Source organism: Clarias gariepinus, chromosome 5 (assembly GCF_024256425.1).
Source record: "Clarias gariepinus isolate MV-2021 ecotype Netherlands chromosome 5, CGAR_prim_01v2, whole genome shotgun sequence".
Classification (NCBI taxonomy): domain Eukaryota; kingdom Metazoa; phylum Chordata; class Actinopteri; order Siluriformes; family Clariidae; genus Clarias; species Clarias gariepinus.
Window position 1 is genome coordinate 21,028,196 of NC_071104.1, and position 19,254 is coordinate 21,047,449.

Sequence of the window (19,254 nt, forward strand, 5' to 3'; positions counted from 1 at the left end):
ACAAGATTTTGAATTAACTGTCATTTAAAGTTATAACAATCAATAGGTAAAAGAATATAATAAATATTATGTTTATGCCTTGTTTATGCTACAGTTTTGCTTCATTTACCATCAGCAAAATCCTTTTTCAGTAATTAGAGTGAATCACAGATGAGAAAACGAAAAAATGTAAATCGGCTTTGTCCTAAAACAACTTCAGCGTGTTAAAATTAACTTATACCACTTCAGCCCTGTTATTTTGGCGGTGAAAATATTAAGAAATCTCACTGAAAATATTCAGTTTCGATTTTCTAATTAATATCTATTAGTGCAGGTGTTTGTTTACATTGAGCAAGTAGCTTATTGGTAGCTTGTTTAAAGTTAAATCTGACATATAACTGTTCATAACATCACACAACATTTTAATTTCATCTACTGTATAGTCCAGTTTAAAGTTCAGGCAGATATTTAAGTACTGCAAAAGCTTCATTCAATTTGGTCCGGCAAATTTTGCTTGATGCTGTAACATAATCTTGCTGGGCAGACCTACAGTACATGCATACAGACAGCCAGGCAGAACATTTTTTGAGATTGGTTACTGGTCTTTCAATATATTAAACATAAAGATATCATTGAAAGAGTGAATTCTAACCAATGTACAGACAAACCTTTCTTTTATTTAAACAGATTTAACATTGAACAGTCACAAAGCAGCTTTACAGATATCCATACTTGGCAAATGTAAACTCAGTCAACGACAAAATAAGGAAACCTTGAGAGGGATAAGATTTAAAAGAGGAGAGGTATAGGGCTTTTTCATGGAAGTCCCTTCTATACAGAAAAATGCCCCTTCTTTCCAAAAAGAATGGTAGCAAGACCTAGGTTTCTAAAATAACATCATAATAAACCACAGATTTTCTGGAGTAATATAATTTGAACTGATTAAAACCAGGTGATGTTTGGTGAAATGGTATAACAATATTTGACCAACATACAGTATTAACTGTGCAGGATGATGGTGGAGTGGGGATGATTTGGGCTTGTATGGCTGTAAATTCTGCCCTGCAGAAATGTGATGAACCAGAGAAAGTATCGGTACTGTAGCTGCTGTATAGGACCTGGTGCAGTAAAAGCCAAAAGTATCAACAAATACAATGTCTACAGTACAAATATGTGAAATCATACCATGTCCATCACTGGTACCTATTGAATTTTTTTCCAACTGGTTTCTGATCCTTTTTGTATTTTTGTTGTAATTGATTTTGTTATTTTTGCATCTGAAGTTATTTTGATTGGTGTTGAGGACCATGCAGTTGAAGGAGGGTGTACTTTCTCTTTTTCCTGCATCTAGCATATAGCCGGTTATGTGCTTTATAATTTGCCGTTAGCTACCTCTTCGGCATCAGAATATTGCTATATGTTTCTATGCTAATCTGTGTGACTTTTTACTAGCTTCATGTGGAGAGTACTGCACACATTAACAGTGATTATACACTATTTTGCTGGTGCTTGACTTTTCCACATTGTTCTGATTAGGAAGAAAATATGTTTTCTTTTTTGTAAATTTATTCTATAATTACTCTGTAGTTAATAATATACCTGAATATATCTGAATACACTTACGGTGGCATGTTGGGATTGTGGATGGAAATGCTACCTCACAGCTGCATGGTCCCTGGTTTAATCGCAAGCCCAGGTTTTTGTCTGAATAGAGTTTGGCAAGTTCACGCTGAATCTTTGTGGGTTACCTCCAGATAATCCATTTCCCATGCCTTCAAAAAAACTGTGCTGGTAGATGGATTGGCTAGTAGCTGGATCATGCACACACATGAGGACTAAATTCTGACCATATATCCAGTGTCCTTGTGATTGGGTCAGAATGCAAAAGCATAAAGCTTTTACTAAATAAATGAATGCCCATATCCTTATAAAATGCTTATTAAGGGGCTTTTTAATATGACATGGAATAGTAAAAACAAACTACAGGGGTCAGCTTGAGATCATTATTGTCAGCATTTGGAAGTGTCAGTGTTTCCAAATTAGCAAAAAAAATTTTTTACATTCTTCTTAGTAATGTATCACAGTGACAGAGTCATTAAGTCTTATGCATGATTTTAAGGATCATTAGCCTGTCAATCAGAAAGTAGGTGCCCACCTAAAGACCTCCCCTTAGTGTGAATGTTCCGGCCAGGCACGATCAATCGAGCCTGAATTATTGCTGCTCATTGCTAAGACTCAATTACCACTCAGAGTTAATTAATTGAGTGCGTTGAACCCAGATGCAGACGAATCACACCCATTTGTGGAACTTCAGGATAAGTAATATTAACGAGATGCTAAATTGAGCCTCTAATGACATTATTAATCAACAACAAATCAGTTTAAAGAACGGGGACACATCCTTCAGAGGGGAAAAGATGTAGAAAAATTAATGCACCATCCAATAAACCATTGATGAGATGGTTACATCCTACATACATCAAAAGTAAAAACCTGTCTAAAATCTAAAGTGTCCGAGTGCATGCAGTATTCTCTCATTATTTACTCTGCAGTTTCATGTAGCTGCATGCTGTAAGCTCATACTGAAGGACTAGAACATTTAAAAAATCATTTAAAAAACACATCTTTATAAAAACATATTGATTTTATTTTATAAATGCTTCATGTAACTAAAGATTTACCTTCTATTATCTTAAATCGCTTATATTGTTTTACCCCCTGATCAAGTTTACCTTTATGTGGAAGCACAACTCTCAGCAGCCTAGGTGATTGATATGTTTAGGCCCAGAGAATGGCCTGAAAATGTTATTTTGAGATGGATTCTGTCTCTGAATGCCTTTATAGACATTACCTCATTTCCCATGAGGCTCATATGTAGCATCAGCCTTCTACCTGTCACAAGGACAGCCAGTCTATATAACTGAGATTTTATATTCAAACTCAACACATTTATGTTAAAATATAGTTCGGCTTTAAGTTCATGGCAAATGCAGTTTAGCCATATCTCATGAGCAATCATGTAAGCATGTGCATTGCATTTACATAAAATGTGTAGGTTTCACACAATTTATCACTATTAAATACCCTGTCATGGCAAAGCTAGACTGTTTACTTACTCCATTGAATTATTACTCTTGTCTACTTTAAAATTGATTCAGATGAAACAGCAAGTGCAGGCTCTGGGCAGTGCCAAATCAGTTTTTGTTCCCAGTGCTTACTATCTATCCTATCCCATCCTATTTTTAAAAACAGAGGTTCCCTTAGGAACTTTGCTTTTAATTACTAATGAGATTGTCTAGCATTGGGTTAATTTGTGTGTTAAATGGAAAGCTGTTAAGAACTTTCATTTTATAGCTAAGTTCAAAATATAATTAGTATACACTTATCATTATTTACTTTATTAGGAACATCTGCACAACTGCACGTTCCTGCAGTAATCTAATCAGCGATTGATTTGGCAGCAGAACATGATGCAGATACAGTTTAAGAGCTTCAGTTTATGTTCACATCAAATCTTAGAACAAAGAAAAAGCACAATCTCTGATTTCTGACTCTGATTATGGCATGGGTATTGAAACCAGAAGGGATGGTTTAAGTATTTTAGAAACTGTTGATCTCCTGGGAGTTTCACACACACACTCTAGTGTTTACACAAATTCATGAAAAAAGTGAGTGACAATTCTGTGGATGGAAACGCCTTGACAAGAAAAGTCAGAGAGAAATAAAAAGACTGGTTTAAAAGATATAGTAATTTATATAATACGTTTTTTACAACCTTGGTGAGGCGAAAAGCATCTCAGCCTGCACAAAATATTGAGCCTTGTTGCAGATTCAATACTTCTACAATAGCAGAAGACCACATTGTGGTACACTCCTATTAGCCAAGAACAGGAAACTGGGGCTATCATCAGGTCTTTTTTTTTCCACTTGTCAGTAGTTTCTGAAATACTCAAAACTGGTACTGTACCAACACCCATACCCTGATTAAAGTTACAGAGATCATACTTTTTCTTTTCGTTTGTCAACATGAACTGGAGCTCCTAATCTGTATCTGTATCATTGGCTGATTGGTTATGTGCATTAATGTGCGGTTATACAGTACATGCATAATACAAAGTGGGCAGTAAGTGTCAGTGACTAGTTTGTTATTAGATACCAATCACTGGTAAGGTATAGTCACTCTACACTGATCTGCTTAGCATTGATGACAATAATGTGTCGTGTTCTTCCACTATGCGCTTTAAGCTGGCATCAAAATTTGATCAGGTCAGTGGTGTTTGGTGTGAGTTCATGCATAACTGACAGTGCTGTGTGTCTCCTGGCTCAGCAGACTCCATGTTCAGCAGCCTTGGTTTGGGTGCAGTAGTAGGGCTGGGCATGGCAGGTCTGCTGCTCCTGCTGGTGCTGGTGGACATCAGCTGCTTTTTCCTGCGCCAGTGTGGCTTACTCATGTGCATCACTCGCAAGCTGTGCAGCAAGAAGACCGCCACCAGTGGCAAGAGCAAAGAGATGGAGGAAGGCAAGGCTGCCTATCTGTAAGTGCCCCTGAATGATTTGTTCTTTGCTTTGAATGATTTGTTCTTTGTCCCTGTTCGCTCATCTATGCATTTAATGTTTTTTCCTTCGCTCTTCAAGTAGTTCATCTATTATTCATTTGTTTATTTGCCAGAACTTCATTTTGACTTTGCCCCAATATACAGTCTCCATTGTTCTATTCAATTTACTTTGCATCATTCTCATTTTCATGCTCTGCACTACTGTGTGATAGAAAGTAAGTAAAACATTTATTACAAGCCGCTAGCCACAGTGTGGAACATAACAGCAAGATCCTTCTCATAAACAAGTAATATGTTTATTATAAACTGCAAGCAACAATGTGAAACCAAACAGCAGGATCTTCCTTACATGATTTGTATTTTTGCTCGATGATATGACATAAGCTGTGCATCTATGGGATGGCCCAGAGGAGATATGTTCATTCTAGCAAGACTCTGACCTTTTGTGGAGGTGCTTTATCTAACTTCTTCATGTCTGCTGCCATAGAAGTGTCTGTTCTTCAGTCATGTAATGTGTCTGTGTGACGTCCTCTAGCAGTTGAGAATCAAATCCTGTCACGTTTGCTTGGCTATGAGTTCAGAAGGATTAGGGGGCAAGATTGCCTTCAGTTCCAATAACAAGTAGCAGGGCTTTAAAAGACTTCTTTGATACTCTCTAACATAGACTGTGGGATGGACAGATAGGCCTCTTCTGATTCCTCACTATCCTAAAGCCTCCCTTCTAATAACCTTATTAGAACCATGATGCTCCTTGCGAACAGTGAGTCTGGCTTCCAGACAAAAATAATCCATCACACTGCATTCTCTAAAATGAATAAGGCCACGCACTTCCTCAAAGTATCACCATACAGCATACACACATGTAAAAACACAACATTGTCATACTGAAATCAGTTCAGGGTCATGTACAGTATAAACAATAATTCTTTATTTACTTTAAGTAAAAGTCTAGTTTCTTAAACTGAAATGCTTTTAATTGAAATTGTTATTCAGTTAGGTAAAAATGAAAAAGTAACACCCTGAAAACTATTTAACACTATGAATGTAAAAGTACTAAAAGATTTTTTTTTTTATGTTAAGATGTCTGCTGTGCACCACACACTGATTTTTCTTACTGATGGCAAATTATAACTTTATATTCCTACAGAAACAAGGAAAATGGAAAAACAGTGGCTAATGTTTAAACTCTGCATTAAAGTAAAAACCCATTGCTTTTTTTCGTGACTTTTCGAATCCGATTGCCAATACTCTAGTCTCAACATGAAATGAATGAATGAATAATTAATTAAAGAAACAAACAAATAAATGGACTAGCATGAAATTACATGCCCACTATTTATATCCTTATTTGCATTGGTTTAATTATAAAAATTATCTGTTCAGTCTGAACCATGTATTATGTTACATCCTTATTAATTAGCTTTATAATGACTCTTGGCAGTAAAAACTAATTGAATGCTAATACAGCAGGTTGCTTTATTAAATGGCTGGCAAAAGATAGATTACAGTGATCTTTTTTTTTATTCTTTTTCTTTTATCCTTAAATTTCAGGAATTTTGATAGATCTAGCTTCATTGAAGCTGCCTGGTGCTAAATTCTTATGATCTTATGAATACATTATTCTAAGGCTAAAAAGAGTAATCAGTAAAAACATTTTTTTTTTCTTTTAAAATCATAATAAATAAAAGTATTAGGTCAAAGAAAAATTCAGATAAAGTAAAAACTAGTATAACGAGTACAGTAACAAAGTAATGATGTACACTATGCATAATGGTTTTAGCTGAAATTCACCTAAGACATGCACTGTATCTATGTTCTCTCTCTCTCTCACACTCCAGAAAGCTACCACTAAAAGAGGAGAATGGCAAAGAGTCCCTTAAACCAGATACGATCGAGATTAAAGTTCACGGTGACAACAGCCTACACACAACACCGGATGACAGCAAAGCATAATGGAGCAGCTGCCGTGCACTTCGGGGACATGCACGAGCTACCAAAACACCAAAACAGCAAAAACCCAGCAAGCTAATGAGAAAACAAACAAGAACATGGCTGAACAAGTCCCTTGCTAGAGACTGATTGTCAGGAGGATCCACGAAGAAACTGTGTACATATGAAAAAAAAAAGAAAAGGCTACACAGCAGTTGTTTTGTGATACATCTTTCAGAGGAGGCCTCTTTACAGAAAGGCTCTTGTTTATCTGTGATTGTTGTTCTTTCTTTTAAAGGCTGAAGCTTTGCGTGTGATTCTCTGTTACCGGAAGCGGTTTGATCTGTGTTCTTTTCCCTGCTATCTCTCTCACGTCAAGCTCGAAACCACATGCACTTACATTTTTTCAGAGAGATTTCATATGCACAAACATGGTATTCATCCACAAACGAATAGATTGCATCATGTCACAGTCTGACCTCTGTGTGGGCTTATGTGTGTGTTGTGGTATTGGGTAATTATAGTGTATTTCTGTTATTGCCTTTTGGCCACTGTGCAGCATCAACCTCAAACAGTAGTGTTCATTAGAATGTTACAGCTGTGACATTAGAGAGACACAAACCTGAAATTTCCATTTATAGCATTCCTTGGATTTGTCCACACTTCCCCATGTCCATACTCTTGCACTGAAATGAATACATTGTCTGTTTCCAATTAGACTGTTTTCATTTTTTTTAAAAAAGAGAGAAAAAGAAATAATCTGTTTCAGTATAGTTGAGGCATCAATTTGTTATTGCGTATTGCCTGTCCTTTCTGAATGTGTGTGTGTGAGAGAGAGAAAGAGAGAGAGAGAGAGACAGAGAGAGAGAACAAGAGAGAGCAAGTGTGCACATGCACATGAGCAGTTCTGTATGTGGAAGTGAGTGACCTTGTGGCCGTATGTCGTGGTACAGTATGTGTAAAATGTACAGTAAAAGAGAAAGTATAAAGGATAATTGTGAATTGCAAACACTGTAAGTCTTGTAAGTTTGAAAGAATAGACTTAGTAACCATATAAAAAATTATGAAATGTGATCTGCACAAGCATTTCAGTGTAAATACACAGTATTACTTTTGCAGATGAAGGAAACAACGGCACCATTCAAAACATGTATTTGTGTAACATGGACTTTTTGCACAACACCTGCATTGCTTGTTGGCATTCCTCGTTAATATTTTCATAGTAGGGCTTGACTGTGACAGTTTGACAGAAAGACATGCATTGTTTCCTGGAGCCCTGGCTCCTTTCCACATTGCTGGCTATGTGCATTCTCTGTTCCTCATCATCTAACACTGTTTCTCCATGAATACAAAAATAAGCTTTATTAGACTCTTGTTTATGTTTCTTTAGAATGGGCAGTCCACAAATAAACGAACATGAAAGATAAATATACATTCAGCTTTATATAATCCCACAATGTCAGTATGCCCCTTATTTGTCTTATGAAAAATGTGGCTGAATGGTAATAATGACTAAGGAAACATAATTTACTCAGTCCTGGGATTGAAGGTCCAACTACCAAACTTGCATGAAATCTCAATGACCAATCTGGTTGGTCACAACATGAACACAGCATCATAACATGATTCCCTCACATATTTTTAAGAGGAGAGGAGAAACCTAGTAGCCAGTTGCACCAACTGCCTAATACCATACTGATCAGCTATAACATAACAATGCAAAATATTATGCCAAGGATTGTGTAGTTTCCCTCTGTACCTTTAGAGTTCAACAAGTAAACTCATTTTACACCCTCAGTTACTATCAAACTTACAGCCACTTGGTGCAATCAGCCCTGAGTTCCACTAAGAGATCTTATAATATCCTCCATCCTTAAAATGTTTGAAATGTGTAATCTGGTCACGATCTACCAATTAAAATTTTTATTAGACCTTTTGAGATAACCTGTTTGGCTGAATCTCAATTAGACAGTGTCATGTTTCATTCATCCAGATAATTTCTCCAAAGGCTTACCAGTGTTCTGAGTTGCACCTGTGCTGCGCTCTAAGTATTTCACTGTCAGCCTAAATAAAAGTACGGGAATGTCGTTCATTTACTTTCAGCTTGTCCGTTCCTTGGCGAACTGGGTGAGGGTGGGTTGGTGTTGGGTGTGGGGGGGGGTCGTCATCCATAAACCCAACCATACTTGTGGAACTCTTGTAATCCAGTGTAATTTTCAGCTGTAAATAAAAGTGTCCTGATATAAAAAAAATAATAATGTGTCTGCTTTATAAGCTACACCAGCTCCCACCACACCTCAAGGTTAAGTCCATAAACTATAAGAGTGTATAATCCACAGTGTAACATTTACAGGGGGATCATGTCAGCATAGATAACTAGGATTTAAAGTTTGGTGAGCAAACTTTGACTCTGTCTTAGGGGTTATCAAGCGTAAAAAGTCAAGGGGTATAAAAAACCCTTTAGAATAGAGATGAAGAAAAGTGAAACACTTTTCACTGTGCCAGCAGCATCAGAAATATAAAAGGCATCATAATAAACATAGATGTTGCCAATAATTCATTTATTTTCATCTTTTAATTCTTGCTGTTAGAATTTTGGCAATACCTGCTATGCACATCAGTCTAATTAGTTCGGGCCAAGCTAAAGGGATTAGGAGAGAATACAGTGAAGATGGAGCTCAAATTCTAATTTCCTTTTTACTTATATTTTTTATCTTAATTTTAATAAAATTCAGAAATACTGTGGGGGATACAATGCATGCAGATGTTTTCTTAAAGCTACTAAGATACTTTAAAATCTAAAATAGGAAAATAAATTAGGGAAAAAAGAAAAATTTAATATATACAATTTTCCTGAGCTGCTCTGAGTCACATCAACAATTCTATAAAAAGTAATTTATAGTCAGCTTTGTGTCATTTGGATTTGCCAGACATTTGTTATATACTGTATACATCATACACCAACTCAGAGAAGAAAAAAAGTCATTACACACACTCTCTCTTTACCTAGCAGAAAGAACCTTAGAGGGTGAGAAAGAAAGAGACACATAACACATCATGTGTTTTTCCTTTCTTTAAGCATTTGCATCTAGGTTAAATTTGATGATAGAAAGGCAGTATTGTCATGCAGTTCACGCATCATCACAACTGCTCAATGCACAACACCATCACCACCCCTCAACCACCTGAACAATAACAAAACATATTTGAATACTGTTCATAGACCTCGTTTTAGTATTTAATACAATCTTGAGTCAGGACCACTTCGGGAAGCCACGCCTTCTGGGATACCTCAGTCAGCCCGGATTGGAAGCAGCATCTCCAGCACCACTACACTGAGCAGTGGAGCTGCTCAGGGCTGTGTACTCAGTCCACTGCTAATTCACAGCAATGCACAGCTCTAACCACATTTTCACAGTGGTGGGTCTCATCAGCAAGATTGACAAGGCAGCGTTAAGAGGAGAGCCAATGGCAGAGCCAAGAACCTGTCCCTGAACATTGCCAAAAATTAAAGAGTTGATTGTTGATCTGGAAGTTGAGTCATGTAAACAGGACTTCTTTCTTGTAAGATAGAACCATTTCACTATTTATCCAAGTAGCTTCTTCAGGCGCTTAAGTCACATTTCTATCTAACAAACTCCTGCACTGTAAAATAAATAAATTAATTAATTCAAATATTCGTAAAAACAGCAACAGAACTATAAGTTTAGCAGTGAAACATCATTATTTCACATATTTTCCCCAAATTTATACGATTTAACACCTTCATTAAAATAGCAATAGACGTGTAGCCACAAGATGTTTCTAGTTTTCATCATTTATTTATTTTTTTATATTTACAATCAAACACCTCTAATAAAGCAACAGAATTAGACATCTAGCTGGTAAAATCTGGTATTTTACAGATTTTTCCTAAATTTAGGATCAAATCATTCAAATAAAGCAACGACACAAAAAACGCTGTTTTTTTTTTCAATTTTTTTTATAAATTCCAATGAACACACATGTGTTCAAAAGTGTTAACATCAACTCAAGGTTATAGTATTTGTAAATTAGCCTGACTTTGCACGCGTGTACTGTGACACAGTATAGTACAAGTATGATGCAAAATACTATAAAGTTCAGTTTTATAACATTACAGTAAAATCCTTAAATGAAAAACAAAATTAAATATTTAGACTATTGTGCTATAACAGTGGAACATTAAACATTGCTGTGGAATATCCTTGACTGATTAAAATTGGACTGGAAACTTTATTACAAAGTTCTCGTTGAGAACCGTTCAATTCTGTTTTCTGTACTGCATTGCATAGCGTCTATTGGACAAAAAACGAAGGACTCGTAGAAGAGTCATTGAGAAAGAACCGTTCAATTGTGTTTCCTGTGTACTGCACTGTATAGCGTATATGGAAGTCATGTGACAAAAGAACGAACAACTTGGAGTAGAAGAGTCATTAAGAAAAAAATCGCTAAATTCTGTTTCCTTTCCAGGTTTTGCGATGATTTGCACGTGCGCACCCAGTAGAAACTGAACAAATCACTCTCCGAGACTACTCATTCTTCTTAGTCACGTTAAAGATGCGCTCAAAATAAACAAATCGTTCATGAACGACCCATCACTAATATACTGTATATTGATGATCTCTATGGAATTAGAATAAGATGTGTCAATGTATAAACTGTATTATATATGTATGAATATTTACATGAATATACAGTACATATATTTTGACTGAAGTGTATTGACATTAATTTACTAAATGAAATGGGTCATTTAAAAATACAAATACACAATGTTTGTGAAAGTTTACATTTTGGAGAGTAAAAGCAGCTGTTAATGTACAGTGAAACCTCGGATTGTGAGTAACGCGGTTTGTGAGTGTTCTGCAAGACGAGCAAATATTTTAAATAAATTTTGACCTGAAAAACGAGCAAGTCTTGGATTACGAGTACCGAGTATTATGGATTACTCATGCGCTTCTTGTTTTGATGCAGATGGTCACGTGATCACAACTGAGCCAACGTTTTTTCTCTCTCTTGCGCAATTGTGGGTAATCATCTCCCCTGCTGGGTCTTAGTGCTCGTCTCTTACTGGTATAATCAACATCTTTGCACGCGTGTACTGTTTACTACAACACTGTGACCATGTGTGCTTGTGTAAAAACATATTTTATTTTGTGTTTGTAAGCATGCATGTACTGCGCTCGTAAAGCAAAAAAAAATCTCAGTGATTCTGTTCGTATGCGCTCACACAAATGTCATTAACAATGTTCCTTGCAATTTTTTTCTGACAAAAGAGTCTTTCCGCTAATGTGTATGTATGTTTGTGTGAAATTTAAATAAGAGAGGAGACAGTTTTACTGTGTAAGATGAGAAGGGATAGACAGGAGTAGCTGAAAGTAAGAGTCTTTTCTAACGTTAGCTTCACACACATACACAAACACACACACAGCACCTTCGTGCATGAACGGAATCCTCTTATCTGTCGAGATTTATTTTAACTTTTTTTTTAAAGTAAAGTCCAGTTTAATTTGCTTTATTTTTACTTTATATTTTGTATTGGTTATTTTTATGTATTTTTTTGGGGGGGGCTATGGAACGAATAATTTGAGTTTTCATTATCTCTCATAGGAAAATTAAATTTGGTTTATGAGTGTTTTGGAATACGCTTCTGCTTCTGGAATAAATTATGCTCGTAATCCAAGGTTACACTGTAACATAAGTCATCTCTGAACCTGTCAGGCTAACAGTGTTAGACACTAATACATATACTGCAGTTAGGTTTCAGAGTACAGTACACACACTGACTCTTTCGAAATTCTTAATGTGCATTCTCTTAAAGAGCTCGCTAACCCTCCCTGTCCATTTGACTCCTTTACCCTTATAGGTGTAAGTAAACTCCTTTAGCTTCTCAGCAGTAATATGGCAAAGTAATATTAATGGAACCTGAGACTCGCCTGAGAATTGGCGATTGACGAACGTGTTAATAAATGAGCTTTGTTTACAGCAACAACAATAAGAATTCAAGTAACAATTTAAAAAATCTGCTTTCCTCCTCACCTGTAGCTCACCAACGTGTCTTCACTCCTCTGAATTTACACATAAACCGTTTACCGGCTGCAGACCACCTCTGCGCGCTCTAAACATTTAAAGGACATCTTTTATTTTTTAGGGTCACTGGCAGTCGTTTAAGCATTTCACTGCATATAGTACTGTGTATGACTGTGTATGTGACAAATAAAATTTTTATTTGATTTTAATTTGATTTGATCTGTTTCCCATTGGCTGATTTATATCACATTACATCTGTTACTGTAATATCTGAGCAATAAATTCAGGCGTATTTCACGCCAGGTCCCGCCCTTACTCACATGCCTATTTAAATGCGCCAATCAGGAAGCGGTAATTAGAATATCCCCGCTTCCAGCTGCTGATCAGCCAATCAGAAACAAGATTAGAATTAGGGTGTTCCCTCCTCCAGCTTCTGATTGTCTGTGACAGTAAACCAGGGGTAGCTCAGTAGTTAAGGCATTGGACTACGGTTCGGAAGATCCCAGGTTCAAATCCCACAACCACCAAGTTGCCACTGTTGGGCCCTTGAGCGAGGCCCTTAACTGCTCAGATGTGTAATGAGATAAAAATGTAAGTCGCTCTGGATAAGAGCGTCTGCCAAATGCCTAAACGTGGAGAGCGTGTTAAGTTTCCGTTTAAGTTTTTGGTACAAAAATAACACCATATTTCCCCTCATACAAGCAAAGAATGAAAATGTAACTCCCCCAACGTCTCACCCATGCTTTACTCAGTAATGGTTCAATGCTAAAAAAAAAAAAAAAAAAAAGTGTCATTGCAGTCACCAAAATGAGGACTGGAACTTAATCAACAGAAAAAAATCCCACAACCTGCTCTGCTTTAACACAGCAAATACATTATCCTTGTGTCAGAATATGTAAGCCTATATTAAGCAAGCTGATGGCTAGATTGCCATGATGATTTTTCAGAACAAATGTCATAAAAAAAAAAAAACATTTGTGGCGTTTACAACGTGTGCATGGGTGCTGCACTGAATATCAGACTCCTACATTATCTTTACATTTGTTGAAAGGATAAAGCAGATACTATAGCCTACAGTACATGTAGGTTTAAAAAGTCATGAACAAGGAGTCTAGAACATCTAGAACTTTTATGTCGAAGTATTATTAAACTAATAGGATTTACCTCAAAATTACAAAGAAAAACATTAAATGTTTAGTATGGACATTACATTTTATTTAATGAGTATCATATTTAATACAAATTTATTATTGTAATTTTACATGAAATTGTTTGTAAATTACAAAAACAGAAAAAATACAGTAAAATAGTATTGTATTTTTTCTGTTAAAAATGTAAAGAAAAAAAATTCAGTATTGAAATAATACTTGAAATAACAATCGACTTAATAATTTACAGATAATGTCTCGAATTTTACAGAGATTTGTATGTAGTTTAAAAAAAAAAGAAAACTACTAAAAATTTTTAAAGTTATGTTCTGTAAAATCAGGAGGGTTTTTTTTTTTTTTTACTCTCCATAATAACTCTTACATTGACAGCTCCTTAAAAAATTTAGTCAAGAGCACCAAATCCACCAAATTCTATCACTGAATGGTGAAAAGAAAATTAAAATCTTTTCCAATGTATCTTTACTAATGCATTTCAACTTTTACAATTCAACTTCATATAGTTTATGTTTGTTAATTTGTGTTTTTCTTCTCTCTTGCTTTCCTGACAATTCCTAAAACAGTTTTTGTGAAATATATGAATTAACTCTGCACTGAGCACGACCCTTTTGAGCTTCCATATATTTTTTTGTATTGTTTCCGCGTTCCTTTTAAGTGGTTAATAATTGCTATTCTAGTTTTCTGTTTCCATGGTAGTTAACTAATTCCACCTGTTGCTTGTTAACCCTGTATCATCTGTCTATATAAATCCCTCCATGTTGCTCCATGTGTTCTTTTTTTTTTTTTTACTATTATTGTATGTTTTTTAGGCTTCTATTGCCTCATGTGTGTTTTAAGCTTTTCTGGTGTTTGCTGGTGGGTTGTTGATTCTGAATTATCTTAATTTGTGTTTTGCCCTGCAGTCATAGACTTTTTTTTTTTTTTAAACAAAACTCAATAGATTGAACAATTTCAAACCCATTCCCTCCTTCTGCATTTTACAGTTACAGTATATTAGGCTGATCACAAACATGCACAAAGAATTGACATCCACATAATCTGGTGGTTTAATAGCAATTCTGTATTTAATAGTGTATTCTTGCCCCATGCAGAATGAAATTAGAGTTTAAGAATCATCATAAATCTTTCTTATGATCACAGGTGTTTGGTTGCAATCCTGTAAATTCTTATCACATTGTGTGTATGAAATGCTCATGCTTTCAGAATTAAACATAGCTATGTTTTTTGCTGTTGATTTTTTTAGCATGCAACTTTACCAAGTGTTTAAGTGAACTACACTCATAATTTTTTTTCTGACCATATTTTTTTTTTTCAGAAAGTTGAAAGTTTAGCATTGTTCTTCCAGATTAGGTATCATAGGCTTCCATATATTTTCAAGTCTTATATAGATAAAGACAAAATATTTAATGTAATTCTCAGTTATTTCTTATTTCACAATACAAGGTTGTGAAGGGCCTAGAGCCTGTCCCAGGAGACTTAGGGCACGAGGTAGGGTACACCCTGGACAGGGTGCCAATCCATTGCAGGGCACACACATACTCACACTCACACAATCATTTACACACTAGGGCAATTTGTGAATGACAATTAGCCTAATGTGCATGTCTTTGGACTGTGGGAGGAAAACGGAGTACCCAGAAGAAACCCAAAAAGCAACATGCAAACTCCATGCACACAGGCGGGAATCCAACTCGGCCAAAACCAGGTGCTAACCCAGAACTAAGCCATTGTGCCACAAAGTCTAATTAATCATTAGAAAATGTTATGTCAAATTCCATAAATATAATATATTAATGTGAGGAGAAATAAGTCTATGCCTTCTTTGTTTGTGCATATACAGTACAGTATAAATGTGATAGTATAAAAAACATAGTTCTGACTTAATGTATAGAAATACTCAGTAAATCAACATGTGTAACAAAATGCAGCATTCCCTGAATGTTTTTCCCCATAGGCACTTCTGGGGCCAATTTAACATTTTTTCATTTTGCACGTGCAGTTTTTTTAGTTTCTATGCTCACATGATGAATTGTCCGATGCTGCAGCATAATTTGTCTGGGCTTTGTGTTTCTTTAAAATTTACATAGGTCTGGAATGGCAAAATACAAGGCTTCAATTTCCCAATATGATTTGCTAAAGGTAATACAGTATGGTGGCCATATTAATTTGTGCAAATTTTAAGCTTCACTGTTATTTTAATGCCACATAGTGAGAACTTTAATAGAAGTCAGAATTACAGGTAAAATGCATTTCCATGGAGGATGTTTTAGTGAAAAGGTAGCCTGCAAAAATCAGGTCATAGTCATTCTAAAGTTAATTATAATTATTGAAAGATAATATTGGGTTATAATGCTATACAAACTGAACTAACATTTTCATTAATTTCATTTAACCTTTATTTTTGTTTTGTTTTATTTTACTTCCGCTAGCAAGAAAAAGCTACTTAACAGAATAAAAAAGAAGCCTGATTCACACTGTGGTCATCCAAAAATAGTTTTATTCCTTTATTACCATCATTTTCCTTTCAGAAAGATATAGTTTAAAAGTTAACCATACTTTACATTTCAGAATACAGTGACTGATGTGCAATTCAGCAATCTATTGCATGTGAATGTTTTAAAAAGTAAGATTAATCTAATTAATGAATTTCCTTTTATTTAAAAAAAATCTCCTAAAAATGTGGAATAAAAGTCTGACTGCTTGCATTAGATAAAAATAATACACAGAATAAAAGAGCTGTATTAATAGAGAACATGATGTGAAGGCAGTGAGAGTCAAAAAGCCTTAACAAGTAGCAGGGGGAACTACAACTCAGAGGGAACTTTTAAGTATTCTGATAATTATGCTTTATATAAAGAGTTAGTGTTTGCTAGTGTAAAAATAAATCTCAAGGTCTTTTTAGTTTTTGGAAATTGGTAATTGAGGATAATCAAATTAAACTCTTAAATTTTTCAATTTTCAATACCAACTAGCATTGCATATTTTCTTTTTACAAATATGCTCAAACAAATCCTCAAGAATGTACTGGATGGTAATGCACCCCAAAAGTGTAATGTTGTGGTACTTGAGAGTTGGTCTTGAAACCAGTCTTGAGACAAAAATCAGTGGTTTCTGTCTTGTCACTGTTTTACTGCAGTCCTGCTATTAGCCTACAGCGATTTTAAAATGTTTTCAAACACAATCCAAAGTGCATGAAAGTGAAGATCTCTTGGATGCACTGGGGTGCATCTTCAGCGATGTCCCCGGGATCAGTTGAGGTCTTTATGGAGACTGTCTAGAGGATACCAGATGACAATTTTAGCTGTTGTCTTGATTTGGCCTTCTCTTCAGCTTTAAGAACAAGGAAGGTTTTTATGTGGGATTCCTACTTGCCATTTAAGTATGTCTTCGGCATGGTATCATGGTGTCCTCGCTATCATCATTCATCAAGTGCCTTCTGAACGACTGCTTAGCAGATCCCACCTTGTCTATCTTCCCACTTGTCTCCATACCACCATCCTGCGTGATTTTATTTCCTACACACCTGCTGATACTTTTTCCAATATCAGATGGCTCTTCCCTTTTACCTGGGTCTTTTTGACCCTGAATTGAAATAGTTGCCAGTTGCCACTGTTTCCACTAAGGACTTTCGCTAAGGACTTGACTTGACTTGACTCAAACTTCCTTCCGTTTGAAGACAGTGGTTAACTTCAAAGTTATCAGTTGCGAATTGAATGAAACAGAGAGAAAGTAGATGAGGGTAGGTCTCAGGAGCCTATGCTCACTAAAGCCACTTTAGGATCTTTTTGCCCCATATTACAGAGCATTTTTGATGGATCACACCATGAATTTTTACACAAGGTCACTGATAAAGAGTTGCAAAATGCGTCTTTTTTCCATATAGGAGTGTGCTGATGAGGTACATAAAGTACAGATGTGCAAATGGTTGGTGGAGTAACTTATATAAATGAATACACCTTTGCAGATGCTATATAGAAAAAACTGAGTGCAAACTGCCAATTCAAAATAAGAAAGGGAGTTTAAATGTGCAAATTTAAAAGTTTAAACAGAGAAATTTTACAATTTTATGCACAAAATAAGTTCAAATTTCAAAATTTGATGCCTGCTACAGATCTCAAAAAAAGTTGAAAAGGGAGCATGCTTACCATGGTGTAGCATCTCCTCTTCTTTTCAAAACAGTTTGAAGATGTTTGGGCATTGAGGTTATGAGTTTCTGAAGTGTTATTTTCCCAGTTTCTCCAAATCTTTTGATGTTTTCATGACTGTAGATGACAAGATTTGCAAAGCCTTTGCGAATTGACGATAAGGAACATTGTTTTTAAACTATACTCTGCCTCTCTAAGATATCCCTTTTATAGCTAATCATGCTACAGAGCTAATGCTAGATGTTCTCCCAGCTAAATCTTTTTCTTGTTTTTTTAGCCCTTTACTGCCCTGTCCCAACTTTTTTGAGACCTGTAGCAGGCATCAAATTTACATTTGCATCAAATTAAAAAAAAAAAAACGTTCCAACTTTTTCCGGAATCCAGGTTGTGTCTGTGTAAAGTGACAGTGAAAAAGAAATAAAATGTACAAATTGTCGGGGTATGTATGTGTGCCTAAAGTGACAGTAAATAATATGATATGTATATAAGTTGCTATTTTCAGAGGTGAGTCATTGTACAATACAATGGCGAATGGTACAGTAGGAATGATTTCCTGAACTTTTATTTGTGACAACGAAGCTGGATCAGTCTGTTAGAAAATAAACTTTGTTGCTTCATCCCACACACCACATGATAGAATCATGTGGTGTGTGGGATGAACTTTTCATCATTGACAGGAGTTTGTTCAGTGATCTGTTGTCCCTGAATGTCTCCAACCTGTCCAGTTTGTGTCGGATTATGTGTTCAGCCTTGCGGATGATTTGTATAAGGGATCATCTTAAATTCTGGTGGCTTGCAGATTGTGTTGTAAATACATGCAATGGAGAGAAAAGAGACTCCAGAGTCAAATGGCTGAGGCTCAAACTGAGCACTTTCTCTATACTCTTAACTGGCTGGGATGATGGTCCAAATACTGTAATGAAACAGAATTTGCCCTAAAATTTCCCTTACTGTAATTTAGCACCAGCAACCTCAAATTTAAACGATTAAAACTCGTCATCGGCTGTTTCTGACCTCTGACCTAACGACCTATGGTTGTCCATAAATTAAATTAGATTTGATTAGATTGTGTACAAAGTCAATGAAAGATGTTACAGCATCTAAACATAAGTGCATAAGGGCTGGTGGTGGCTCAGTGTGTTAGGGCTCTGAGTTCAGAAGGTCAGCCGTCCGAACCTCAGCTCGGCTAGGTTGCCACTGTTGGGCCCTTGAGCAAGACCCTTGACCTATTTAAAATAAATACCAATGTGGTAAATGAGGATAGGGGCCATATGTACAGGTGTAAGAGTGAATGTACAGGAGGTAAAATAGGTAATAAGGTTAAGGTATATATGCTAATAAACAGTATAATTGTGCAAACATTGTACAGAGGAGAAGATGTGTCAAGATAAATTTTGATCTTGGGTCCTCAGTACTCTACTTCTACTG

At 35.8% G+C, this 19,254-nt stretch overlaps 1 protein-coding gene across 3 annotated transcripts in view; it reads left to right on the forward strand.

Annotated features, from left to right (window-relative positions):
* ncam2 (neural cell adhesion molecule 2) overlaps positions 1-7,288 on the forward strand; it is a 205,893-nt gene extending 198,605 nt beyond the window's left edge. The window contains exons 16-17 of one of the 3 annotated variants that reach the window (XM_053497222.1): positions 4,307-4,514; positions 6,374-7,288. In XM_053497222.1, the coding sequence (XP_053353197.1) occupies positions 4,307-4,514; positions 6,374-6,488 (323 nt within the window). In that variant the 3' untranslated portion in view covers positions 6,489-7,288. The remainder of the gene's footprint in view (positions 1-4,306; positions 4,515-6,373) is intronic. The other 2 variants (XM_053497223.1, XM_053497226.1) reach the window with 2 other exon arrangements.
* Positions 7,289-19,254: the final 11,966 nt, after the last annotated feature.